Raw genomic sequence first — 26,463 nt, 5'->3', positions numbered from 1 at the left:
AAGCGGAGGGGGTGAGCCCACTGCCCAGGGAGGGGAAGTCGAGGCCGGGGGCAGAGCAGGAGAGACGCCGCCGGCGGACCCCCAGGCACCTGGGGGAGCTCGACTCAAGGGCATCCCAACCTGGGCGAGGGGTTGAAGGGAGGAAGCGACCCCAGAATGAAGGGCCCTGCCAAGACCGATTCGCCTGGTGAAGAGGATTGACCCCGGCCTCCCCCTCCCCGTTTTCCCTCAGGTGAGGGCCGAGTAGCCCCGAGACAGCGGAAGAGCGCAAGAGGGCCTTTGTGCGGGGGAGGAAAGTGCCCCTGTGCCAGTGACGAGGAGGCAGAGGGGAAGCGAGGCCTTGGCCCGTCCCGTGCCCTGCAGAGGCTTGAAGGGGAGAGGGGGAAAGCTGCTTGTCAGGTGAAGAAAGCCAAGGAGAGGAAAGGCAGAGAAACGCCCCTCTGCTCCCACTTTCGCATCTGCTGCCAATGGATCCTGCTTGACTGTTTGTGGGCAAGAGACTGGCTTGCTTTCTCCATGCACCTTCATAATCCCAACCTGGAAACATGATCAGCGCCCCAGATGTGGTGGCATTTACCAAAGAAGAGGAGTACGAGGAGGAGGTGTACAATGAACCAGCCTTGCCTGAGGAATACTCTGTCCCGCTCTTTCCTTTTGCCAGCCATGGGGCCAACCCCTGGTCCAAGCTTTCAGGTGCCAAGTTCACCCGGGACTTCATCCTTATCTCAGAATTCTCGGAGCAAGTGGGGCCCCAGCCTTTGCTCACCATCCCAGACGATGCCAAAGTTTCTGGCACCTTTGATCTCAACTATTTTTCCCTCCGCATCATGTCAGTGGACTATCAGGCCTCTTTCGTGGGGCATCCTCCTGGGTGCCCGTACCCGAAGCTGAACTTTGTGGAGGATTCTAAAGTAGTGCTGGGTGATTCCAAGGAAGGGGCTTTTGCTTATGTGCACCACCTGACCCTCTATGATCTTGAGGCGAGGGGCTTTGTCAGGCCTTTCTGCATGGCATATATTTCTGCTGATGAACAGAAAATTATGCAGATGTTTCAGGAACTCTCCATGGAGTTCTCAAAAGCTTCAGAATGTCTAAAGACAGGAAACAGGAAAGCATTTGCCAATGAACTGGAAAAAAAGCTGAAAGACCTGGATTACACTAGAACTGTTTTGCACAATGAAACTGAGATCCAGAAGAAAAACAATGAGAAAGGATACTACACCACTCAAGCCATTGAGAAAGCTAATGAACTGGCCAGTGTTGAAAAATCTATCATTGAGCATCAAGATCTTTTGAAACAGATCCGATCATATCCTTATAGTAAGCTGAAGGATTCTGATTTTCATCCTTACGAGCCAGAGTATGCCACAGAGCAAGCTGATGAAAATGCCGAACAAGGATTGACTACCTCGAAACCCGAAGAACCCAGTGAAAGGCACCTGTATCCTCGGCAGTCCTCTTACACCCCAAAGCTTATCAAGGCAAAATCTGCCAAGTGTTTTGACAAAAAACTCAAGACTCTTCAGGAACTCTGTGATATTTATTTTTTCACTCAGACTCTAGACCAGTTGGAACAAATTGAAAAAATGTTCAGGGGTGACGTGTGTTACCTTGTGACCAGTCGGATCAGCAGGGCACTTCTGAAGCGACAGGCTATTACCAGCTTCCTCTTTGAGGAGTTACTCCTTGCTGATGAAAAGCACTTGAATGGCTACGAAGGACCTAATCTGGGCATCTGTGAGGCAAAGTGTCTGGAGGTCTGTCCCATCCCTAAACCATTAGTCAGCTTGGGATCTTACAAATCTAGTGTTGAGTCTGTTCCCATCAAGATGGACCCGGAGATTGAGGATACCCAGGAAACACAAGTCACCGACCCCATTCGTTATGACCAGCAGGACAGTACTGAGTATCTTGATGCAGATCTGAAAGGAAGTGTCAGCAGCGGAGAAAGCATTGAAGTCCTGGGAACGGAGAAGTCCGCTCCAGCCTCAACTCATCCTGAAAGTCAGGCAGACTTGCCACAGCTCCACCTCAGCCCACAAGTGGTGAGGAGCAGCGCAGGGAGTAGGAGGACTGTGAGCGAGGAGAGCATCGAGGTCCTCAGCACGTGTCCCTCGGAAGCGCTCATTCCTGAGGACTTCAAAGCAAGCTACCCAAGTGCCATTAATGAAGAGCCTTATGCAGATGACGAAGAAGAAGGGCTTCCCTTCAGCCGTGATTTAAACCCAGACAACACTGAGGAACTGGACGGCAGTCTTCCGCCAGAAAACAGCATCCCCATAGACTCGGCCTGTTGCATTGGAAAAGAGAGTCCGACCTTCCTTGAACCTCAGGCTGACTCGGCTCCCAAACACTGTGAGGATGATGGTGTGGTCAGTATCCCACCCCAGCCGTCCAGGCAGGGTGACCAGGGATTTCAGGTGAACCTTACAGACTGCTCTTCTCACGAGGGTGTCTTGGAAGGCCTCCTCACTTACGAACTTGACCCGCATTATCTCTCGAGCAGCAGAGAGATGAGTAAAATGAGCCTAGACAAGTGTTCAGACTCCGCAAGCTACATCAGCAGCACGGCATCGACGAGCTTGGACCGGACTCCCTCCCCGGCTCCTCTCCTCGGTCACTCTGGAGAGCGGCCCCGGAAGAAGGTGGGGCAGAATGCCCTGCGGTTCATCCGGCAGTACCCCTTCGCTCACCCCGCCATCTACTCTCTGCTGAGCGGGAGGACGCTCATTGTGCTGGGGGAAGACAAGGCCTTGGTGGACAAGCTCGTAACGGCGCTCTCCATCTTTGTGCCGAGTTGCGGGGGGTACGGCAAGCCGGTGAAGTACTGGGCCACGTCACCCTTGCACATCTCGGATCTGCAGAAGTGGAAGCTGATCGGACTGCAGAGGTAAGGCGGAGAGGCAGAAGCGCAGCCTGCCTTTGCTGTCTCCTTACCTGGTGAGAGAGCGGCCAGAAGGAAACCCAGTAAGACTGGAACTGAGGGTGGGGCGAGGGCAGCCCGGGCAGCTGCAACAGCCGAATGGAGCTCAGCAGCTGTTACCTTTAGGCCCCAGTGGGCAGTATGGCCCCCCCCCCCAGTCAACATGGCCGACAGTTGGGGATTGTGGGAAATGTTCAGTGTAACTTCTGGAAGGCCCAGGGGTGGTTGTGTCTCTGCCTGCCTTAGGCCTTTGCTCCTCCTCTGTGAACTCCTTGCAACCGTGGCTCCTGGTTTTGATGCTAGTATAGCCCCCCCCCCCCCCCCCCCCCCCCCCCGGGGAGGGGGGCCCCCTCCGGGGGGGGAAGATCTGTGTTTCCATAACTTGCTTATAGGTTTCCTGGACGCCTCTAAGTGACCACTGTGGGGAGTGGTCTGTTGGGCCAAGCAGACCCGTCCTTAATCCAGCAGGGTTGCCCTCCCTTGCCCTTTCCAGCAGTGAAGACAGAGAGTCCCAGCTGCATTACTCTGATACAGCCCGGTGTGGTACCCTCAGCCCAGCCACTCAGTTGGCTGGCTCTCTTGACTTGGTGTTGGACGTCGGGAAAGCTAAGTTAGCCCCGTCCCTGTTCCACAGAGCCTCCCCCTGCACCAGAGGGGGCACGCTTCTTACTGGCCGCTTGGCTTCTCTCCAGCCCAAAATGCGGGCCTTGCCTCTTCTTCCAGTTGAGATGCAGAGTCTGAAGGATCCTTCTTAGAAAGCTGGGCGTGGGAGAGCCAGGCCCATTCCCCACACCAGCTGCCCCTGCTAAGCCCCCAGGTCACTCCCACCCAACTCCTGAGCGGCCCACTCAGAACTCGTCTTTCTGGGCGTGCGTGGGGGGGACTGCACACGTACGGAACGGGAAGGCGGCACAGCACAGTGAACGGTTGTTCCACCGAGCCCAAGACTGTCGCCTCTGCCGGTAGCCTCTTTCCAGGTCCTTGGGCACAGAAGGCCCCCTCCTGTCACCTGCTTCCTGCGCCTTTTCTCTGGTGTTTCCACCAGGCCCTGCACACGGCGGGCTTGTTGTGAGCAGAGCCGGCTGGAGCCGGGGGTCAGACTAGATGGTCCGGGCGACCCCTTCCGACCCGCTCTGTTCCTGCGTCCTTGCACAAGCCAAGCCTCCCTCCCGTGCAGTTCCTTCCTGGTGCAGAGTGGGAGCGTGGGAGTGCACCACACCCCCCAGGTGTGGTGCATCTCAGAGCTAGCGTGGCTCTCCCCTTCTTCGCAGATCGTCTTCTCCAGCTGGCGTCAGTATGATGCATTCGCTCAGCCGATACGGTCGGTATGTCAGCATCCTGGACGCCGACAGCAAGACCCTGCGCTGCCCGCAGTACAGAGGCTTGCTGATCCCCCGGCTCGCTGACCACCGCACGCAGATCAAGCGGGGAAGCACCTACCACATGCACGTCCAGACCCTCCTGACTCAGCTGTGCGCCAAGGCCTTCCTTTACGCCTTCTGCCACCACCTGCACCTCCCCATCAGAGAGGGGGAGACGGAAGAGTCCGTGGCTTCTCGACGGCAGAGCTTCCTGAAAGCCCAGCTGGGGCTCACCAACGAGGACGGCAAAGTGGTCCAGCACCTCGCCGAGCTCCTGAAACTGCAGTACGTGCAGGATCCCGTCCGGGGGGTTAGCCCAGTGCTCAGGTTCGATTACGTGCCCAGCGCGTTGTACAAAATCTAGGCACGCCCAGCCCGCCCCGTTGTGTCCCCTCTCGCACGGCGACCCTCCGCGCGCACCCGTGGCTCTTCACGAGTTGACACGATTCCACCATCAGTAAACGGGTCAACGAGAATCGTGGGGAGGATCCCAGCATGGCTAAGCCGACCTCGTTGACATGAGGCCTCTGAAATGTGGGTCGTACCGCCACCTTCTAAACGAAGGTGGCGGCGGCGGCAGAAGGTAGTGCCCTTGCGGCTGCCTGGCAGGCACATCGTCGGCACGGCGGGTGGCGGTGGCTTTGCGGGCATTTTCAGAGACCAGAACAATTCTCGGCAAAGACGTCTTTTAGAAGCATATCGAGTCTAATATTGGGGGGGGGGGGGAGGCAGGGGGGATAGAGCAGAAAGTGCATTTGCTTCTTCCGAAATCTAAGCAGGCAGGAGTGCAAATCTCTGGCGGTGAGAACGATCCGGCGCTGGCCTACTCGCAGGGGGTCTTTGCAGCTCCGCTGGGACTGGGAACGGCAGCCGAGGTCACGGGTTCCTGGGCAGGGAGAGGGGGGCACGAGGCTTTGAGGGAGACCCGCGTGAGGCGCCTCCCGGCAAGTCGGGTCCCAGGTGCGGTGCGGGCCCTCCAGGGGTGTGAAAGCACCGAGAGGCCTCGGCTGTGTGGGCGCCGAGTGCTCGGCGCAAGGCTTGGCTTGCCAGTCCTGGGGCGAAGCCCACGCTTCTCCGGCCTTGCTTTTCCAGCACTGGGGGGTACGAAGGACGGTGGTGGCAGGGCTGGATGTACTGCGGGCCCGCCCCACCCCCACCGGCGCACTGGGAGAGGCTCGTCCCCGTGCCCAGTGTCCTCCGCTCGAGCGCTCAGGTGTCACTGGGAGCGGCTGGGCTGGGCTGGGCTGGCCTGTGCCTCCACGCTGCTTGCGGTGGAGGCGTTTCGTTCGCTGCAGGCACGTAGCTGGCCTCCGGGCGTCCTCCGGGCTGGTTTTGCTCATGTGAGCAGTGAGCCTTCCCGACCGTATTGCTACCTCTCCCATAGCTGTGCATTTTGATGGTCGCTGGTCAGGTGGCTTGCTGACAGTTGCTGAAGGTGGAAAGCGTTTCATTCCACTCTGCTCAGGAGCTCTGCTGGGTGCCGTCCATCTTGGCCTTTTATAGATCTCTGGCATTTCAGGTGAACCCAGTGGAATTAGTGCTCTTTCTCCCTTGCCCGGTGGAAACATGAGTCCTTCAACAAGATTGCAGCTCACTAGCTTTCCCTCGGCTGTGGTTCCAACTTTTAAGGGTAGTGAAACACCGTGCTGGTTTTATTTCCCCTTTTAAAAATGTTTTCTTTCTATTTCCTGTGTCAGGAGGCTAGTGATAACAGGGTGGCGAAACATGAACTTTTCAGGAGTAACTGGACTATATATATATACATATATATGTGTGTGTGTATGTATTTTAAAACTTCTGTACAATATGATTGTGCGAGACAAAGATCTACAAGTGAATGTGAAGTTTCTGATATAGCAGAGGAACTCTTGCGGGCGAGTGTCAGGTGTAATGTTTTAAGAATTCTGGAAAACTTGATGCAAAAGCTGCACTATTGTATATAAAAGAAGCATCCCGGTCGAAAGGGACCTTGCTTGTTTTGCCGCACTTTTGAGTTGTTTAAGTGAAGAGCGTTCTTAGAGACCTCCCTCGAGGAGCCGTGGGAGTTCATATTGGGAAAAATGGCAGGCGTTTGAGAGTGGCCTGGAAACGTGTTCTCCCTTTATGCCCTGCTAGAGCTTCATCTTAAAACGGGGTGTGAGGAAGAAAGGCCAGCCCTCCTTGTCCGCTCTGCGGAAGCTACAACTTGGGGGTCCAAGAAGCTTGGGTGCCACCTCTGACAAAATGGGGCCCGGGCGCAGTTCAGGCAAGTTGGCAGCTCACCGGGAGGATTTCAGCGATAAGCTTTCTGTGTCACCTCCCGCTTCCTCTGCGTTGAGCTGCTTGTGGGACACCCCAAATCTTTGCTAGTGGAAGGAACGACCGGGCAGTCCTGGTGCTGTTTGCTCATGAGACCTTGCGGGTGAAGCGCATGACTCGGCCTGCAGGCGCCAGCAACCCACCGGCGGGAGCACCAGCCTGCCTCTTCGGTGAGAAGCGCCAAGCAGCGTCCGGCTCCCCGCAGGATGATGGGTGTGATGTGCAAGCCCAGGCTGCGCTGGGTGGTTCCAGGGCGAGAGGCCGGGGGTTAAGTGCTTGGTGCTAAGCCCCCGAGCGACCTGGGGCCTGGGGTGCACGTGTCCCATTGTGCAGCCTGCAGGGGAGGTGGTCATGGGTTGTCCTGCAGAGCAGAAAAGGCATTCCTCCTTTGCTTGCACTGGGAAAAACGGGAGCCAGGGAGTAGATACCTCACAGCCATCGCCTCTCCTGTCCCTCCGACACGTTAGGATCGTGCAGGGCTGCTTCTGTCCCGGGATGGAGAACAGAGTTCCCTGCCCCTCCCTCCTTCCTCTGAAGGATTTCTTGGAAGAGGGAGCGCTGAATTTACGGAAAACCTATGCCCACACTTGACCTGCCACCTCTGCCCCCCTTGCACCGTATCGTGTGGTTGTCACGAGGCCCGTTGCCTCTGACTGCATCTGAGCGCGCCACAGCACCTGACCTTGCGCTGTGCCGCAGCTTTCTCCGGAAATTTCTGGTCCTCAGAGGGAGAGCGAGTCATCGGGATGACAGTGAAGTCGAGGTCTGCTCCAAGAGACCCCTTCAACCTCCCGCATGCCTTGCCTTGTTCCTACGCTTGATAGCAAGCCTTCATTTCTAGACGCTTTCGTCATCGCCGGTGAAGGATAAGGCAGTGGACGCAGAGCCTTAGAAAAGGCAACTTTGCTTGCTGTCCTTAAGTCGACTCAGCTTTGTACAGTGCTGGACTTCCGCCTGGATATTCCCGCAGCCTCCACGGCTCCTCAGCACCTGTGTTTCATTGGGGCCGCCAGACAGTCGTGCCCAAATCATAAGCCTAGTCCGTCCTTCTCAGTCTAATGCTCTGTAGGCACAGCTGAACATCTTAGGAATCGAATACCTTTTCAAAACTTACTGTATTAGTAGAAACAGCAAGGATGCCTGAAGAGGAGGCATGATCTCCGCATTAAGGCAGACATGTGGCATCCTTTGCCCCCCCCCCCCAATGCCACATGGCCTTCTGGAAGAAAATCGGCCGGTGCCCATCGCTAGCCGAAATCCCAGGCAAGCTTAAAGGCTGCTCTCCCCAAAAGCTGCTTACAGAGCGAGCTCCCTGCTTCTCTCCCGTCTCCCTCAGTTTCAGCCATGGCAACACGGATGGCGCAAGCCAGCTTCCGATCCTGGTTTAAAAGCACCTCGTGGCCAGCCGTAAGTTTGTGGCAGTTGCCCCAACGGAGTAAACGCTGCTCCGAGGAAGGAGGGGGGAACTGACGCGGGGCTGGGTGGTAGCCGAAGGGGCCTCCAGGTTAAGGACGCGCACCCTTCACGCGCATAGAGGGTTAAAGAAGTCGGCCGGGCGCTCCCCCGGTAGCAGCTGTGTGCAGACCAGAGCGTCATCTGACAGCTTGATCCCTGGGCAGCTCGCCCATTTCTGCGTCATAGTCCAGCAGGTATGCACAGAGATCGTCCTCTTGGAGCAGGCGCAACCGCCCCTGCAAGGCAGGCACAGCTGGGTAGCTTTCACGGGCCAAGAGGGCTGATCCGAGCCGGCGCGTAAGCTCTGGTCGGCAGCCCCAGCTTCCCTGAGCACTGCAGGTGACGAGGGCCCTGGCCACGGATTCTGCCGCTTGTCCACCAACAACTCAGATTCTCTCCGTCTCCAGCAGGACTGGGCCTACAGATCTCTTGAACTCTCTCCTGTCCAGACTGCTCTTTTCATTACTGCATGTTAAGGTTCGTGTCTGTCCCTTTATGTGCACAGCCCTTTTGCATAGGTGATAGTTAGAAGAAAAACAAACCAGGGGAGTGTCTTTGTGGAAGGAACCTGAGCGCATGCTTCCTGTGTTAGTGCTGTTAAAGTCCGTGCACCAGAGCTTGGCAGACAACAGTGAATCTCCCAGTGACTACAGTGAAACTAAAATGTACATTAGAAAAAGAAATTATTTATTTGGGCTCAAATATTTTTGAAATACAAAAAATATTGTTGTATTTTTTAAAGCTTATTAAACCCTTGGCATATACTGTGGCTAAATTCTTAATTTTCTTGTGCTCAGTAAAAATTGTCCCGATTATACTTCTTGGCTCAAGTGTCTCATAAAAAGCGGGGTGGAGGAGAGAACTGGAGGATGCAGAATGGTTCACAAGAGTTAAGAGGAAGTGAATTCTTGTCTTCCCGGTGTTGCTGCTTTTATGAAATTGTATCTGAAAACCATTTGCTTAAATGCCACTCATTCTTTGGTGTCGAGGCAACGTACATTGTTACTTTACAGGTAATTCTTGTGGAGAAAAGCCATCCGTGGGCACTAAAAATAGACACTGCCCCCCCCATCCTTGCAAGGGCCCTTCCCTCATCATGAGTCATTAAAAGCTCTACATCTTAAAACTAACTTGACAACAGCCCAACTGCTCCAGAGAAGCAGCCACAAGGACAATCAATCTTTTGTGGCCCCTTTCGCCGGCTGATTAGACCAAGCTTCCGTTCTGCCTGGGACACTCGTTTCTTTGGGGAGTCGTGGAGAGGAAAGCGAACCCTGCGGAAATCCGGTCAGTTCAGCCCTATGCATGAACAGGGCTGTCAGAGAAATCCACAATGGATTTGTTTCTACAGACAGATGGAAAATACAAAGCAAAAATAATTCCCCAACCACCCCCTGCATAGCCGAATGTGTGAAAAGGCACAGATTGGGGGCTGCTGTCACCACCCTCTTCTGTTCTGCTCCACGTCAGGAGCAACTTGACCATTGGCAGGGTCTGATCCTGCACTCTGTGATTTCCCGGCCTGACACCGCAACCCGGGCTGCGTCTCTGAAGACCCAGCTCAACATGATTTCGGGAACGTCCATTAATGCTGTTGATTCAGTGCTAACACTGACCAAGGATTTTAAGCTGGACTAGGTGCGTGCTTGGTTCCCTTCTAAGTGCTGTAATTCTCACTGCATTTTTTTGCCAAAAAGGGGTGGGGATAATTTGCTTAAAAAGCAGATTGCATAAGCAGCTCCCGCTTGTAAGAACAGGAAGGAGGAAGGGGGAAAAGGGTCTGGCAGATCCCTCTTAGATCTAGTTAGCATGACAGCGGTTGGCAAGGCAACAGAATCTCCCCAGCCCAGGGGCGGGTTTCCTGGCCCCCCAGGGCTGGGCATCCCTCACAGCACAGGCAGGCCAGGGAGAGGGAAGGCATCCGCGAAGGCCTCCACCTCCTCCTTGAGAGACTTCAGTGCAGCTTGGTACTTTTCCTCAGACACGAGTTTTTCTTTGAACTCCCTCAGCGTCGCTTTGGGGCTCATGTCATTCTGAACCTGCAAGGTGAGCTCAATACCTGGATGGGTGGGTGATACAGATTAGAGTCAGTCGCACACCAGCGGGGAGGGGACTCTGGCGAGGACCATCAGCTGAGTCGAGCGTGACAGACTACCAAGCCCTTGCCGTCAAGTGTGGAACAGAACCTCTCACCACAAAGCCCAAATTCTGCCCTGGGGAAGTGCCCGGGGCCACTCTCCAGCCACGGGCAGGGCCACAGCCAAACGCAGCAGCGCACCACACAGGTTTCGGCTTCAAGCCCCTCCTGCCAGTAACCGAGGCATTTCGGCCTTTAAAAAGGGAGGAACCCTGCTCCAAGGTGGGGAAGCCACCCAGCGGCGGTGGGAGGAGGAGGGAGAGGGTGGCCAGGGGTTCTGCACCGCTGCCGGTTTTGTGGCAAGCGACCTCTTTGATGCTCCTGGGTCCTTGCCGGCCGTGTCTCCCCAGGGCAGTGTCGGACTGGACCAGAGCGCTGCCACTCAAACCTTAAGTGGGAGGAGGGTCCAGGGCCCTCCTGGGCTACGAGGCCTCAGCTCGGTGGTCCAGCGCTAGTGATGATATCACGCAAGCACGAACGCTGCCTACCTTTGTGAATAAAATGAGCGACCTTTTGGAAGTCCTCTTCCAAGAATCCCCTGGAGGTAAGAGCCGGGGTCCCCAGCCTCAGCCCACTGGGGCGCAAAGCGCTCTTGTCTCCTAGCAAGGGGAAAGAGTTCATGGATTGAATCAAATGAAACTGAGCGATGGCCAGAGCTAAAGCTTGGAATGGATAGTTCAGTGAAAATCGGGGACGGTCCAAATTCTTGGCATTCCTGCCCAGGGTTTTCCTTTAATTGCCAAGCTGCTGTTCGTTTGTCCGTCTTGAAATTCTCAACAAATGGGGAGAGGCCATGGCTTGGGGGGGAAACCCTTCAGAAGGCTCTGACTTCAGTCCCCGGAAGGGTCAGCTTGACTCTAGACTAGAGACCCTTCTCTGCCTCGAAGAGCAGTTGCCCATCGGGGGGACAAGTGGATTTGCCAGGCTAGGTCCATCATCGAGGGAGAGGACTCAGACGGGGCCGAGGCGTGGAGACACGCTTCGCGCAGCCGTCGTCCAAGAAGATCATGTCCAGCGGGGCTGGGAAAGACCTGGGATGCCCAAGGAACCGCACCTGCCCAGGCAGACTGCGCAAGCTTAGGTGAACGACCGGTCCAGCCGCAAAGAAAGCCGCGTCCGCAGCTCTGCCCTCAGGCTGGGGCGACATTCAGCCCCTCCACGGTCCAGTTCTCCCACTTTCATCCTGCCCCCCTGCTTGGCACAGCCTCCCCCCCCCCCGCTGTCCTCCAGCCGCGTCACTCTGCCGTCCCCAGCTCCCCACAGGCAGGCCATCCCGCCACCCTGCGCATCACAGGCAGGCCTCCTCTGCCCCCTCACCTGGACAGGTGTTCTTGTTGCACGCGATGGAGCAGAGCTCGAGGACCCGCTCTGCCCGTCCGCCGTCGGTGCCGCGGTTGCGCAGGTCCACCAGGATCAGGTGGTTGTCGGAGCCGCCTGGAAGGAAAGCCGGTCGGGGCGGAGGGTCACTGGGGCTGCCTGGCACGCGTGGCGAAGGTGTGGGAGAGGAGATTTCTCGCCACCCGCTCTGTCTCGTGCATCGCTTCTTTTACGCCCGTGGGCAGCCGCTGCTTTACTGTACTGGCTTCGTGCTGCTCCCCTCCAGGAGCCATTTTGGGGGACTGTGGGATACGAACAAGGCCGACACGCCTCCGTTGCTCCCGCAGCTCCCTGGCTGAGGGATCCCGGCCATTGCAGAACATCCTTCAGCTGGCGCCCCGAGAGCAGGAACTCTCCGAGTAACCCCCCGGAAAACAAAGTAACCCAGTGCTGGCAGGGATCTCGCTCAGCTCGAGTGAAAGCGCCGGGAGTGGGGCCCCAGCAGCCCCGCGTTTGGGGCTGTGGACGCTTGGGCACTGCCTACTTAATGGGGTTGTTCGAAGACCGCCGAGAGGTCATCTGGACACCCACGAAAATTAGATACTCAGTTGAGCAGATATCCAGTAAGTGTGTGAGGTGGCTTAAACAGGTGACCCAAGCGATGTTTCGCTGAAGCAGCGGTAGCCCAACTCTGACCCAGTTCCAGCTTCCAGGGGGCCGTGCCAAGCACCCGCCGGAGCGTGGCGCAGTCACCCTGCCCGTCTCCTTATTACGGAAAAGCACCAGCCGTGACAAGCTGCGTCTGCGGAGGAGAAAGCTGGACCCTGCCGGTGTGATCCCTGCAGCTGGCACGGGTCAGGCTGCACCCCTTCCTCTTACCAGTGACAATGTGGTACCCCAGACCGATGAGGGTGTTGGAGAGCGCCCTGCAGTTGGCGACGACCTGCTTCTGGTAGGCTTTGAATTCCGGAGTCATGGCTTGCTTCAGAGCAACAGCGATTCCTGGCGGGAGCGAAGGGGAGACTGTGTCTGCGAGGTGGACCGGGGCACGGACCCGCGAGTGCAACGGAGGCACAGAAGCACCCGGAGCCCCACCGGCCACATGGGGTTTGCACGGGTCTGGGCCGCGAAGCGGAGACTCCAGGGCAGCACAGGCAGAGGGCGTGCAGGCGTCTGGACCTGCCGGGGGACGGTTTTCCGAAAGGCCCCCCGCGCCCTGCTGCCCCTGGCCTCACCCCGCCCTGCCCCGCGCTCAGGATCTGAACGGGGCCCCGTGGAGTGTCTCTCACCAGCGATGGCGTGGTTGTGGGGCCCGCCCTGGAGCCCAGGAAACACCGCCTGGTTGATGAGGCTTTCGAGATTGTACAGGGTTTCCTTGCCGGTTTTGGGATCCACGCTGCGCACGCCTAAAGGGGAGCAAAGCGGGTGGCTGCTCTCACTGGCTCTGGGTGCTGAGCTCCGTGGGGAGGAGCCCGAAACCGGGCCGGCGTGGGGAGGGCCATGGCACAGAGCCAAGTGCCTGATCCGTGGGCGGGAGGACCCCGGTCCGTCCTGGGAGTCCCAGGCTGGGAATGATTTCGGAAGCTGCCCAAGGTTAGGTGGGGCACCAGCCTGTCCCGACGGCACGGGGACCAGCACAGGCCTGTTCCCAAGGTCCCCGGGGCCTCGGGCCGCGTCCCGCAACCCGTGTCCAAGGAAAGCCGGGCGAGGGAGCGCTGCAGCCCTCACCTTTTCGGAAGAAGACCATTCCAGCCCGGCAGCCCCGCAAGGTTTTGTGGGTCGTGGTCGAGACCACGTCGCAGTGCTCGAAGGGCGACGGCACCACTCCAGCCGACACCAGCCCGCTGATGTGGGCCATGTCGGCCATCAGGTACGCCCCGTTCTCGTCCGCGATCTTCCGCATGCGGGCGTAGTCCAGGTTCCGCGAGTAGCAGCTGACCCCTAGGAAAAAAGGGAGCCGTTCGCAGCACTGCGCCTGGTTTCCAAGAGGACCAGAGGGCAGGGGATCCGTTCTTCTGCAGGGAAGCAAGGAGGAAGCCAGCAAAATAAAGGGCGTGGCTCCAGGAGGCCGTATCCTGGGATAATTCTGCTGCCCTAGATCCAAACACACACTGTCCAGCAAGGAGTTTTCCAACGGCACCGATGGCCAGAACAGACGTGATGTTGCATCTCTGTCTGCCAGCGACACACTTAATGTTTCACTCCAGAGTGGGCCAAGGGCCTGATCCAGGTATTCAAACCCCCCACTTCCCGCGCTGCAGGGCGTTCCAGGCTCTGGGAGCTGCTCCGCAGAACGCGCTCTCCCGCCTTCCCACCAAAGTGCCGCTTCTTTGCTCGTAATGCTCGGGAAAGCGCGACGACGCAACATGTGAGCAGCGATAAGCAAAGTTCTCTAAAGCAGGCAAGAAACACACGTTTCTGCCCGACTGTGTCCCACAACGACCTGCGCACACGGCAAGTGCAACCGGCAAGCTTCTTTTAGGCTGGCGTGTTAGGAAGGGACAACCCCCTCCCCAAAAGACCCCAAACAGGATGCAGCTCCTAGATTTAAAGCAGAGTCCGTGTCGGCCCCGGTCTCTCACTCCCGCAAGTTGTTACCTGCAATGATCAGCTTGGGGTGGAACAAGCGGGCGTTCTCTTCTAGTCGGTCGTAGTCAATGTAGCCCGTTTGGGGGTTGACCTGATCCAGAGAGCAGGAGAACGGCGAGCGTGAGAAGCCTGGCGCTTCTCGCACCCGAAGCCGGGCAGCGACGGACAGAGGTGGAGGGCGACTGGCTGAGTCCGGGTGGCCCCATCACCAGGCCTCTGAGCTTCCGGCAGCCGCTTCCTCTGCCGCCGGCGCACCGGGGCTTCTTCGGCTCGTGGCTCCAAAAGGCCCCCGGCACGCAGCCCTTGTGACACTGTCACGAGGCGGACCAGCTGCTGGGACGCTGCGCCGAGCTAAGGGCTGTGCTGAGCACAAGCCTGGGCAGCCTCCAGCCGCCCCGCTTCCGCGCAAGCCCCGAGACGCAGAGGGTTCCCGGCCGCCCGGCCGCCAGCAGCCTTCCCCGACTCGGCACGCGCGAGATGCATCTGCCTACAGGCCTCGTCCTCCCTGGCCAGCATGCACAACGGTCTGGACATCGCCCCCCCCGCCACAGCCCGGTCTGTTCTGGGTGTGTCTGACAACTCCCGTCATCCCCAGCCAGCAGGGCCATCTGCCTTTGGCAGTTTTGATCCAGTTTGTGCATAGCCAATGTGTGCACGGATCCGTGGCTCTCGATGCAGAGAGCCGAACCTTTCCTTCATCCCTGGGCAGGCTGAGAACTGCTCAGGCGCAAAGGCCATTTTCAGAGCCTCGGGGCAGAGCAGGAAGGCCACTGGGCCCCGACCCGGGGCGTGCCTGCCTGGAGTGTGCCCACCGCCTCCTCGAGCCCGGTTTGGGCCAGCGGCTGTGCTGCTGCCCCCCCACCTGGCTGCCCCGGGGCCGAACGGGGCTCACCTTGTAGGGCATGGACTCAAAGAAGATCGAGGTGGCCGAGATCTTCTTCTTGTCCGTCATGAAGCCGTGGGTCAGGTGCCCCCCATCGGGCAAATCCAAGCCCATGATCCTTCCATGGGGCTCCACCAGGGCGGTGTAGACAGCAAAGTTTGCAGGGGACCCTGCGAAAGAAACGGGGGCTGCCTGAGCGCAGGTGGGTGCAGCGGGCCCTAGCCGGGTCTACAGGAAAACTGTGTCATGGGGGGGGGGGAGGGGGGCAGTGTGCTTCACGAAGTCTCGGTCTCTGCCCCTGCAATCCAGCACTGCATGGAAAGGGGGCTGGGGCGGGCGGTGAAGCTGACCAGGGGAACAGGGGGCTATGGTGACCCCATGGCTAGGATTCCCTGGGTGGCAGCACTCCCCGCGCAGGGCCAGCCCCTGCCTGCTGGTTTCTGGCCGGCAGCAGCCTCCCTCCCGGTGGAGGGCAAAGAACACCTGCCCCCCCGGTCGCACGCTGCAGCCACGCCTGCCCTGCCCGAGCCGCATTCAAGGAACAAGCAGAACTGGGGTGCATGCCCACCCAGAGCGGCCATTTGCTGCCCGCTTCTCTCCTGGGCGAGGGGGAGGCCGAAGGAGCGCCATGCCTGGGATGCGGGCAGCGTCCCCCACCCTCTGACCGACGGCCCGGTTGCCTTCGGCATGGAGGCAGCCTGGGGCGGTGGCGGGGTGTCTGCGGGGCCGGCCACATGGGGGGTGCTCGCGAAGAAGACGAGGAAAGAGCTCTGCACTCAGCTGAGGGACTGCTCTCGGCTTACCTGAGTAGGGCTGGACGTTGACGCCCCACTTCTGAGGGTCTAGCCCATAAGCCTGCAGAGCCCTCTTCTGACACAGCCTCTCCAGCTGATCCACAAACTCTGTCCCTCCATAGTACCTGGCGAGAGAGAGCGGCCGTCACTTCCCTGGGCGCAGAGGCACACGCCCTCCGCTTCAGCCACCGCCGCAGTGTCCTGGGCCCTGGTTTCCTCTGGGAGGTTTGCCGAAGGACCGGCAGCTCCCATGCCAGCCCTCGGATGGACGGCGCCCCCCGAGGCGGCCCGTGTGGGGGAGACGAGAGGCACGGGGTCGGGCGTTCATAGCACCTTGGCCCGCAGCCCTCCTTCAGCCAAATGGCTCCCAAGGCAGCTCGCCAAGATGGGGACGGAGGCAGCGAAAAGAGCACATTTCTGTTGCAAAGCAGAGGCAAACTCTGGCAAGTCACCAGATACCACTCCCTCTGGTGCCTTTGTGTCTGAATAGTTAAGATGTCCGTGCGTGCCTGACGCTGCCCGTCACGCGGACGTCCCGGGCCTAGATTTCTATCCAACGTGGCGACTGTCTCTGAGCAGGAAGTGCTCTTTGAGCCTAACTGGGGAATTGCCACGTCAGCGGCTATGCCTGCCACTTCCAGGCGTTTCAGGCTGTGCCTCATCGAACACAAGTGTGGTTTCGACCCCACTGGGCCCTCCAGCGTTTCTCCACCCTGGCAAACTGCTGCTGGTGCAGTGCAGCTAATGCTTCTTTTACCCAGAAGTTTTGGCAAAGTTACTTCTGTGTTGGAAGGAGGATGTTCTATGGCGGCATTTTGTACTGGAGCCGTCTTTAACATCCACGGATGTACATGCTCTTCTTCGAGCTGGCCACAAAGTACTGCCGAGAGAGGCAGATTGAAGGGGCTTGCGCGCCCCGCCATGGGCGTGTGCCTCCAGAGCCGCCGCGTGCCCTCGGCTCCACTGCACCGCACCGTGGAGCAGGGGCCAAGTCCCCTCCCGCCACCAGGAGCGCTCGGTCCGCACGCCCAGCATCCACGGACGGGTTTGCCTGGCAGGCCAAGGATGCCAGCCATGCCTTGAACCCGAGGCCTCCGCTCTCCCTGCCCCTCCTTCGGCACCCACCGTTGTCCCGGGTATCCTTCGGAGTATTTGTTGTTCAGGCAGGAGCCCAAGGCCTCCAGGACGGCCCGGCTGGCGAAGTTCTCGGACGCGATCAGCTCCAGCCCCTGCCTCTGCCTCTGCTTCTCCTTCTTGATGATGTTGTGGACCTTTGGAGAGAGGGTGGCGCGTGCCAGCGGTGCCTGGGCAAGCTCGGGGAGTCGCGCAGACCACCTGAGCCCCTCAGCTGTCCAGGCGCCCGCCGGCAGCGCTCCTGGCAGATCAAGGCGCACAGCCGTGCTTTGCTCATCGACGAGGAAAAATGAAACAGCACCCCTCCGCTTAGGGCAGGTGTGCAGCGCCCCAGGCTCCCCGGGGTCCCCATCCAGCCTCCTGGGCTTCCCCGGAGGGCCACGCCACCTCCCGCCCAGCATTCGGAGACTGCCAGGCTCCTGCGCTGATTCTCCCCCATCCGAAAATGCGGAAGTGCTTAGTGACTGGCAGCCACCCATGGCAGGTGGCTGGGAGGGGGGTGGGACCGGGGCAGAGGGAGGGGCTGTCGGGGGAACCCCGCGGGCAGGACTGGGCCCGGCACATTTGACACCCGAGCAAGGCCAGTCAGTTGAAAACCTCTTGATGAACCAAAAGTGCATCCCAAATTAATTTGCCAGCATTTAGGCATATCTTTCAGTGAGTGTGCAACTTTTTGTCTGTCTGTCTCTTTCAGGGGCACACGACCCAAGGGACACAGGCTGTGTGCAGCCCCCCAAGGGTGCCCTGATCCCCCCCCATAGCCTCAAATCCTCTCTGGCCATTTGATTGACTCGCTGCCAATTCTTTGCTGTAACGCAAGCAGCCTTGCCGGAGGGGAAAATCCCCAGCCATCCTTATCTTCCAAGGTATTTTTACTGTGCACCTTCCCTCCAAGGTTTGGTGTCGATGCTGCCGTTTCATATTTTTTTAACTCTGGCATTGCATTGATGTATTTACGTGTTTCTCACAGATTTCCGTGTTATTGCATTGCATCTATTTTACCGGATGCTGAACTGTGGAGCCTTTTCAAGGCATCTTTTCAAAGAAACACTTGGCAAATTGCCCGCCTGAACCTGGCATGGCTGCCGAGATATCTGAGCCGTGACTTTCCATCACGCACGCTCACAGCGCAATCCCCGGCATGGTTACTCAGACGTATGTTCGACGGGACCCCCTTCCAGGAAGTTGACGCAGGATTGCAACAGTCAACGTAAGCTATGCTGGACCCAGTGCTGGGCGAAAACTCCCATCATCCCCAGGCGGCAAGCCCACGGGCTCCACAGTTAGAGACTGCCGCGCAGAAGCTCTCGTTGTGCTGCAGCTCACACAGGAGCTGGTAAAGAGTGCGCACTCGGAAGGGTTGCACAAGCAACAGCTGGTACATGCGCAACGGACCCCCGTCATCAGAACGTCAGTGCCCCCGCCTGCCGCTCCCTCTCGCCCTTGCTGGCTCAGAGCTGCCGGCGGCAAACAGCAAAGATCCCGTCCTCCTCCTCCTCCTCCCGCCGGAATCGATGCCGTCCACTCCCTGCTCGCGTCACCCTCCGAACCGCACGCCCCCTCACCTCCGGGTCGTTGGTATCCAGAGGCTCCAACACCATCCTGTTGTGGGAGGCCCAGAGCGCCTTAGTGCCGTGGTCTCCGTTGGCCATGATGTGGCGGTCCATGGCAGGGCTGGTCGGCGAGAGAAGACTCGGAGCAGAATGCCAAGACCTTAAAAAAGGCATTGGCCGTCAGTGGGATGCTGTCAGTTCAGGAGGAAAGCTGGCTTCTCCCACGCCTGGAATGCAGCCTGGAAGGAGCCTAGCATGGAGCGAGCCCTTCGACAGAGGCACCTCCTCCCATTTAATTAATACATGTTAATTTATTACGTTTATAGCCCTCCTTTCCTCCAAGCAGCTCAGAGAGGATGACCAAGAGCTGGCAGGGCAGGATCACCTGGACAACCCCCGTCGACAATCTCACTGCCCTAGTTTGAGGCATGGCGCACGACGGAAGTCCTGTGGGCTCGGTTCCGAGGGCCAAGCAGACCTAACAGGAAGACCACGAGAGGCCAGGATGGCCTGGATCCCCTCCCGTGGCTTCCCTTCCTACTACTGAAATTCAGGGGTAGACTGCCTCTGCCCATGAAAGATTCGCCGAGTGGTAACGGCAAAGGCAGTGGGGCCGAATCCAGTTCCGGAGAAGGTCCCAGGGGTTCTGCTCCAAGTCGGGGACGGGGCCGAAGACAAAGCCAACAACGCTGGTGCTCTTAGCTGGAAGAGCTTGCTGCTGGGAACCAACCACGGGAGGCCATCTCACCCGTTCGGGAGGGAGCCTGGAAATCGGTCAGCGGCCTGGTGGGAAGGGGTGTCACCTTGTGGAGACCCTGACCTGGTCTAATGTTTACCACTGAGCTACGGGCAGCGTAAGAGTCTTTCACGGCCTGCCCAAAGCGCCTGTTGCTCCCCTGGACGTGAGCACAGCGGGCGGCTGTTCTCCAGGAACAGTCATTCGGGGGCACCGGCTGACAAGGCCGTCTGCTCAGAGCAACCCGAGACATCGCACATCTGTTGATCTCAGTTTCCCAGAGCCCACACAAAGCCAAGCCTGTCTTGGGGGCGGGCGGGGGGGGGGCAGGAGGAAGCACAACCACCCGAGTTAATCATTAGCTCCTCAAGGAGAGCAAAACACCACGTGGAAGGAATTGGGCAATGGTGTGATGCTTGCAAATGTCAAATAACTAAAGTCCATTCCGAGGGTGTTTGAGAATCGGGGACCAAAGCACTTCAGGACCAGTGTCCCCGGCAGGAATCGACAGAGGGGCTGCATGGCAGGCCTGTCCTCCCCTCTCGTCTGCGTGGCCCCCCAGAACCTCCGCTTGGCCCTCTGGGCTCCCACAGGCAGAAGCCGATCGATCGCCTGGTGGCTTCCCGGGTTTTGCATATACTTTCCCCAGCCTAAACTGTGACTGAGAGTAAAAATGTTAAGCTAAAAATAAATGGTAACGTGGGGTATTCCATCCATGAATAGAATGTGCCCCCCCAGAGCGTCGCTGAAAGTTGACCCCCCCCGGGATGAAAGGGGGTGAATCCCTCTTTATTAAAAAGCAACCTGCCCTAGTTTCCTTCTTTCATTTTCTCCCCAAACCTGTCCATCTGCAGGTACCGTTGCCGAAAGAAGAACGTCATCAGTGCAATGAAATCGAGACGTGTGACTCTTTAGCCAGCTAACGGGGCAATTAAAAGCCTGGGCATTTTGACACAGTGATGAGAAAAATACAGAGTCAGGCCAGCTCCACCACCATTTTTGGGGGGGGGGGGCATTCCAAAGCCAGGGTGCCACCACAGAGAAGGCCCTCGCTTTTGTGCCTGTGTAAGGGGTCTACCTGGAGAAGGCCCTCCCCGGGGATCCTAATGCACGGGCCGGGTGGCTCAGGAAGAGCGGCCCCTTCGGACACGTCGGTCTGGGGCCACTTGGGGCTTTCGAGGCCCTTGAAGAGGATGGCGGCAAAGAGCGAGCCACCGGTGCTGCAGGCAAGAGCGGAACCTCGGCCCCCAAACCACCATCAATTCAATTTCTTGATGTTCAGAAACAGCCAGTTCTGGATATGCCCCCCAGTCTTCACAACAACCCTGTGAGGTGGGCAACTGGAGCGGTAAACCTGCACCCTCCTGCCTGGGAAGAATTTTAAGCTGCCATGCCTAGGACTGCACGCGGGACTGACGGGCGGTATGGAGAGAAGGTGCGGAGCGCAATGCTTAAATACCAGCGCTTTTCTTCCAAATCTAGCGGGATCTTTCGGGTCCGCCAACGGCAAGGGGAAAATGCGCCCAGTGCTCCTGTGCCTCCAGAAGATCAAGTCCCCCTCACACCATCCTCCTCGCTGGGACACTAACATCGACGCCACAAGCGTAGCTTTCCCCAGCGGATGAGGCAAGAAGCTTCACCGGTGGAATTTCTGCCTGCTGGGCAGCGGATGCCGTCCCGCGGGAAGGGAACAAGAAGGGCCCCTCATGCCAGGCTGGGAAGGGCCCGTGATCTTGCCATAAGCGACACGGCGCCCCCCGCCCCGCTCCTCGTACTTACAGGGCCCTCGGAAACACCTTCCGCGCGCGGGACTCGCTGGACGGGAGGAGCCGCTGCCTCGCCGCGGAACTTAAGTCCGGGCAGCCCGCTCTGCGCGCGCGGCAGCCAATCGGCGCGCCCCGCAGGATTCCACCGCCGCGGGCCCGCCAATGGGGAGAGGGCGCCCGCCCGCCTCGCGCGCCATTGGCGGAGGCCGCGCGGGTCGCCCCGCCCGGCAGAAAGCGCGCGGCTCGTTCCCGCGCCCGCGGGTTGGCGGCTGGAGCGCAGCGCCCCGAGCGCGGGCGGGCGGGCGGGCATCCTCTCGCATCTCTTCCTAGCTGCCCGCAGGGTGAGATGTTCCTGACCATGTCCAGAGTGCTGTTGCCGCGGGAAAGGAAGAGGCTTCTGACACCGCAGTGCTTGCTTTCGTTAGGAGAGCCTTCGCTGCCCGGGTGCCCCCAGAAGGTATCGTATGACAGCTCCCATCATCTCCAGCCAGCGGGGCCTGTTCTGAATGCGGATGATGGGGCTGTAGCGCAAAATACCTGGAGGGCCCCTGGAAGCAGAAGGCTGCTTTAGATTTATAGAACACTTTTCCATGCAAAGCAGGAGCTTATGTCTTTGTAAACATGGTTAGGAGTGCTTCATGTTGGCCACCTGCGGACACACCATGGACAACTCACAACCCGTTAGAGGTCAAGGTCCTCATCGAAAATGATGGAAGAACATCACTAGGGTTGCTTTGTTAGGTGCCACAAGAGTTTTTGCTGCCCCTGAAACATTAAGAAGGGTCCACATTCTAAGCCCGCCGTTACTTGTTTTAATGGTGTAGCATCCTAATTAATCTAATGAAGAGGAACTAAAGAGCCTCTGGATGCAGGTGAAGGAGGAGAGCGCAAAAGTTGGCTTGAAACTCAACATTAAGAAAACTAAGCTCATGGCATCCGGTCCTCTCACTTCCTGGCAAATAGATGGGGAAGAAATGGAGGTCGTGACAGATTTTATTTTCCTGGGCTCCAAGATCACCGTAGACGGGGACTGCAGCCAAGCAATTAAAAGACGCTTGCTCCTGGGGAGGAAAGCTATGGCAAATCTAGACAGCATACGAAAAAGCAGAGCCATCACCCTGCCGACAAAAGTGCGTATAGTCAAGGCTGTGGTTTCCCCAGTTGCAATGTATGGCTGTGAAAGCTGGACCATAAGGAAGGCTGAGCGCCGAAGGATTGAGGCCTTTGAATTGTGGTGCTGGAGGAGACCCTGCGAGTCCCTTGGACCGCAAAGCGATCAAACCAGCCAGTCCTGGAGAAGAGCAACCCTGACGGCTCTTTAGAAGGCCAGATACTGAAGATGAAACTCCAATACTTTGGCCACCTAATGAGAAGGAAGGACTCCCTGGAGAAGAGCCTAATGCTGGGAACAATGGATGGCACAAGGAGGAGGGGACGGCAGAGGATGAGGGGGCTGGATGGAGTCACTGAAGCAGTCGGTGTGAGCTGGAGTGGACTCCGACTCCAGGGGATGGTGGAAGACAGGAAGGCCTGGAGGAATGTTGTCCATGGGGCCGCGATGGGTTGGACACGACTTCGCGACTAACAACAACAATCCTAATTAATAGGCCAAAGTGTTCAATTCCATTTATAACACATTGAGGAAGAAGATGTTGGAATAAATGACATTCTCTGAAATCCCCTAAGTCCAGACATGTGGAAAGAAATGCAGTGCAAGGTGACTCAGGCCTGGGAAGAACCCTGTTTTGAGGCTTCTAGATAAAATGTGCTAAACCAACCACACCGATTGCTCCAGGAACCAAACATCTATTGGAGGAGGTGAAGAAGAAGGGGTGAGTCTTTCCCTGTCTTCCCTTGGCCAGCGGTAAAAGAAGAAAAGAAAGAGAGAAATTGGTAGAATTTTGATGCATTTGCCAGCAACTAGGAAAAGTATCAGGTAAAATGATTATCTTGGACTGAAACAGTAATAATCAATCAATTTTATTTGCTTTTACCATTTTTTGTAATAGAGCACATCAATAATATCAGCACAGAACAGCTTAAATATATAAATATGAATGATAGAAGAATAGAATTATAAGAGGCAGCTTGAAATAATTCACTTAATTAAACTGAATGTTTAGAAGCAAGTATCCAAAATAAAATTTGCTGTGATTTCTGACTTGCCAAGAGAGACACTGTCTCAGTTTGACAAATCCCTTTGATTTATTAGTCAAAAGAAAGAGGCTGATTAATGTTTGCCAAGAGTCAGAATCTGGCCTAGAAATCTGCCTTTTCTCAATAATGTAATGTGTTTATTATAATGTTTGGCTGGTGGATTTCAGGAACTTCTTGTGGGATGGAGAATGTTTCTTCGCTGCCTTCCCAGCCCAATTTCACCTTCTGGCACGGGAACACCACTTCTGTGCACACAGACATGCACGGAGGCCTTCAGAGGAGCATGCATCTCCTGTCCATCGTGGTCTACGGGGTGGCGTGTCTCCTCGGGGTGAGTGGGAACGGCCTCGTCATCTGGATCGCAGGCTTCAAGATGAAGAGGACAGTGAATGTCGTGTGGTTTCTGAACCTGGCCATCGCAGATTTCGTCTTCACGTTTTTCCTCCCCCTGAGCATCGCCTACACAGCTCTGGGCTTCCACTGGCCCTTTGGGAAGCTTCTCTGCAAGCTGAACAGCACCATTGCCTTCCTCAACATGTTTGCCAGCGTCTTCCTCTTGACGGTCATCAGCGTGGATCGGTGCGTCGCCGTGCTCTACCCCGTGTGGTCCAGAAACTACCGGACCACGAAGCTCGCGTACAACACTGCGCTCGTAACGTGGGGCGCAGCCTTCATCATCAGCTCTCCGTATCTCATTTTCCGAGACACGGCGACCAATTCCAGGAACATCACCAGCTGCTACAATAACTTCGCCCTCTCGGATAATTACGATGCCGAGGAGACGCGGAGGCTCTGGAGGACGAGGCACAAAGCCATGATCGTAGCCCGGTTCCTCTTTGGCTTCCTCTTGCCCTTCACTGTGATCGTGGTCTGCTACGGCATCGTGGCCTTCAGGATGAAAAGGAGGCGCCTGACCAAGTCGACAAAACCGTTCCGGATCATCATTGCCGTCACCGCCTCGTTTTTCCTCTGCTACTTCCCGTACCACGTCTTCTCCTTGCTCGAAATGTCCAGAGCATCTGCCAGCCACCAGCTCAAGATGGCCCTCTACCTGGGGGTCCCCTTGGCGTCCAGCCTGGCGTTCTTCAACAGCTGTATCAACCCCATCCTGTACGTGTTTGCAGGGCAGAAGACGTTCCGGCACTCCATGGTCTCCGCCTTCGAGGGGGCTTTTGGCGACGACTTCCTCCTCTCCTTATCCAGCAAGAGGAAATCTAGGTCCATCTCTCAGGCGGAGATTCAGATGGCTTAGCAGCCGAGAGGCGACCGCTTTTTGTGAAACCACCCGCTGCGAGGCCCTTGTCTGGGCCTTTTACACACAGTTGCATCCCTGTCACAAGGCGCACTGGCTGGTGAATTTCAGCCGGCATGCAAGGCAGAAAACACAGCCTGACCTTCAGAACTGCCGCATTTGCGGCCTTTCGCTCTTTGCCAGTTGCCTACAAAAATATTTGAGCGCCATGCTGTGGCTGCTCGGTGTATGACTGTCCAAAGAAGCTTCTCTAGAAGTAGAAACCTTGTTCACTAATGGTTGACGCTCCAGCTGGTCCTAATCAAGTTAGTGTCCTAATGTGATTTCCCCCCTAACCAAATAAAACAGCTGTCTGCGCCATTTTGTGTGTGTTTTCTGGGTGTCCTGCTTGAGCTTGGACTCTTAGCAGCATCCCTGAATGAATGAAGCCCAAAGAGAGGTGCAGTCTAACAAGATGATGTTGGGAGCTGGGCATCAAAAGGGCTGGCAGCAGCGTTACACAGAGCTCAGCACCATGTTCCAGTGGTGGACGGATCAGACCCAAAGGAGGATGTTGGCCACCCAGAGCCAGCTAAAAACGAGTCTAGGTTTCCTGTTTCTAAAAGGTCTTAGGGAGACTTTCCACTTCTTACTTTCCACATTGCTATGGCTGGGAATAAAGGACTAAAGTCTCCTCTTTGCTTTTCTCGCACAACTCAGCTTTCAAGGTCTTTTAAACTTTAACCTGTGACTTCGAAAGAAGAGACGGAATGGCGAGGTGAGGCTTTGCAATGCTCTGGCAGCTTGTTCTGCACACTGTTTGCAGTTGTTGGGCAATGTGCTAAATTCTGCTGAGCAGAAAAGTTGGCACGTTCTGGAAGGGGTGGACAGCGGATGCTGGCCTGTGAGACGGCGAGGCAGCGGGGCATAAAAGGCAGGGTCCCAGGCATTTCTCAACACGCCTGTAGTCCAGGAAAGGAAGCAGCGGAGGCCAAGGTAGAAGAGCCCTGGCAGGCCAAAGATTCAAGGGGCATGGCAGAACTATTGGCTGCTCTGGGTTTTGTGCCAGGCGTTTTCTCAGAAGGCATTCAAATGTGACGTTGTTATTCAATGGTTGCGCAGGACCAAGTTGTCTTTACTCCTATTCAGGCTGTCGATGTGGGGAAATGACATTTTCCCAGCAGTGAAGCAGTAATTCTTTTGCTGCTGGTCCTGCTGCCGTTCTCAGTCGTGGCAGGGAACGGGGTGAGAAAGTTGTGCTGGGGAAGTACGCAGCCACTTGGGGGAACACGCATCCCAAGTGGGGATGGATGGGTGGATGGAGACGAGCCTTTTTGTGAGTAAATCCAGCTATGCACAGGAAGCAGAAAGAGGTCTCCCTGCATAGACAGACCCCCGTTTTGCAAAGGGGAGAAGACAGGCTGTCTTTCTCTCACCAGGGCCCTCCAGCTGTGTTGCACTGCAGAGCACATGATCCCCAACTTCGGGCTGGGAGACGATGGGCGCGGAGTCCAACCCGCCTGGGGGTGGGGAACAGAGGGCCCGCCGCGGAGCATCCCCCAGGGCGCCCCATCCTGATGCCTGCTCTCCTTTGAAGCAGGGACGGGCCGAAGGACTGCGGTCCCGTCACCCCGTGCCGCTGCCCGTGCTGGCTGCGGCCGATGGGACCTGCGCTCCGAAGCCTCCGAGATAGGCGCCTTCTTCAGCCCACACTCGGTCCAGCCGTCGGCGCATCTGTTCATTCACACCCATGACCGTAGACCTGACCGGCCTCAGGGCGACTAAGGCCCGCCGCCTGACATCCGCCACGACGGCAGCGAGCCCCCAGGCGGCCGGAGCGCCGAGGGGGCTCGGGAGGCAGCCGGAGGCCTTCCCGCCCGGGCGGGACCACAACTCCCGTCGAGCACTGCCCCCGCCCGCTCGGCCGGGGACGACGGGAGCTGAAGTCCAGGCGCCCCGGGCGGGCGGGCGGGGCCGGCGCGCGCGGCGCTCGTGAGGGCGGGGCGGAGGGGGGAGGGGAGCCCCGCCCGCCCCTCCGGCCTTCCGCGCGCCGCCATTTTGTGGCCGGACGGAGCGCGCGGCGCGTGAGGCGGCGGCGGCGGCGGCGGGCGGGCAGGAGGCGCGAGCGG

At 57.6% G+C, this 26,463-nt stretch overlaps 3 protein-coding genes across 5 annotated transcripts; 2 read left to right on the top strand and 1 right to left on the bottom strand.

Annotated features, from left to right (window-relative positions):
- The first annotated feature begins 1 nt into the window (after nucleotide 1).
- On the top strand, nucleotides 2–4,997 carry SMCR8 (SMCR8-C9orf72 complex subunit). The gene is made up of 2 exons (XM_044433483.1): nucleotides 2–2,890; nucleotides 4,195–4,997. The coding sequence occupies exons 1-2, from the start codon at nucleotides 546–548 to the stop codon at nucleotides 4,646–4,648; spliced, it is 2,799 nt and encodes a 932-aa protein (XP_044289418.1). The 5' UTR covers nucleotides 2–545; the 3' UTR covers nucleotides 4,649–4,997.
- Nucleotides 4,998–8,703: 3,706 nt separating this feature from the next.
- On the bottom strand, nucleotides 8,704–21,014 carry SHMT1 (serine hydroxymethyltransferase 1). Of its 2 annotated transcripts, none has more exons than XM_044433482.1 (12): nucleotides 20,960–21,014; nucleotides 18,457–18,604; nucleotides 16,883–17,028; nucleotides 15,767–15,882; nucleotides 14,973–15,133; nucleotides 14,090–14,171; nucleotides 13,220–13,432; nucleotides 12,781–12,897; nucleotides 12,371–12,493; nucleotides 11,492–11,608; nucleotides 10,663–10,773; nucleotides 8,704–10,096 (listed from the first exon to the last, which is right to left on the bottom strand). In XM_044433482.1, the coding sequence occupies exons 2-12, from the start codon at nucleotides 18,556–18,558 to the stop codon at nucleotides 9,924–9,926; spliced, it is 1,461 nt and encodes a 486-aa protein (XP_044289417.1). In that variant the 5' UTR covers nucleotides 18,559–18,604; nucleotides 20,960–21,014; the 3' UTR covers nucleotides 8,704–9,923. The 2 variants fall into 2 exon arrangements, with proteins under 2 accessions (XP_044289417.1, XP_044289415.1); XM_044433480.1 differs by lacking the exon at nucleotides 20,960–21,014 and adding an exon at nucleotides 19,248–19,439.
- Nucleotides 21,015–22,559: 1,545 nt separating this feature from the next.
- LOC123024926 (chemokine-like receptor 1) lies at nucleotides 22,560–24,695 on the top strand. Of its 2 annotated transcripts, none has more exons than XM_044433167.1 (2): nucleotides 22,560–22,778; nucleotides 23,271–24,695. In XM_044433167.1, exon 2 carries the CDS (start codon nucleotides 23,285–23,287, stop codon nucleotides 24,353–24,355), a length of 1,071 nt encoding a protein of 356 aa, XP_044289102.1. In that variant the 5' UTR covers nucleotides 22,560–22,778; nucleotides 23,271–23,284; the 3' UTR covers nucleotides 24,356–24,695. The 2 variants fall into 2 exon arrangements, with proteins under 2 accessions (XP_044289102.1, XP_044289101.1); XM_044433166.1 differs by lacking the exon at nucleotides 22,560–22,778 and adding an exon at nucleotides 22,791–22,882.
- The last annotated feature ends 1,768 nt before the right edge of the window (nucleotides 24,696–26,463 follow it).

This window comes from Varanus komodoensis, unplaced genomic scaffold (genome assembly GCF_004798865.1).
Source record: "Varanus komodoensis strain SLA01 unplaced genomic scaffold, ASM479886v1 scaffold26, whole genome shotgun sequence".
In the NCBI taxonomy this organism is placed as follows: Eukaryota; Metazoa; Chordata; class Lepidosauria; order Squamata; family Varanidae; genus Varanus; species Varanus komodoensis.
The sequence above is the reverse complement of the archived record's forward strand: the minus strand, read 5'-3'. Positions and strand labels throughout refer to the sequence as shown.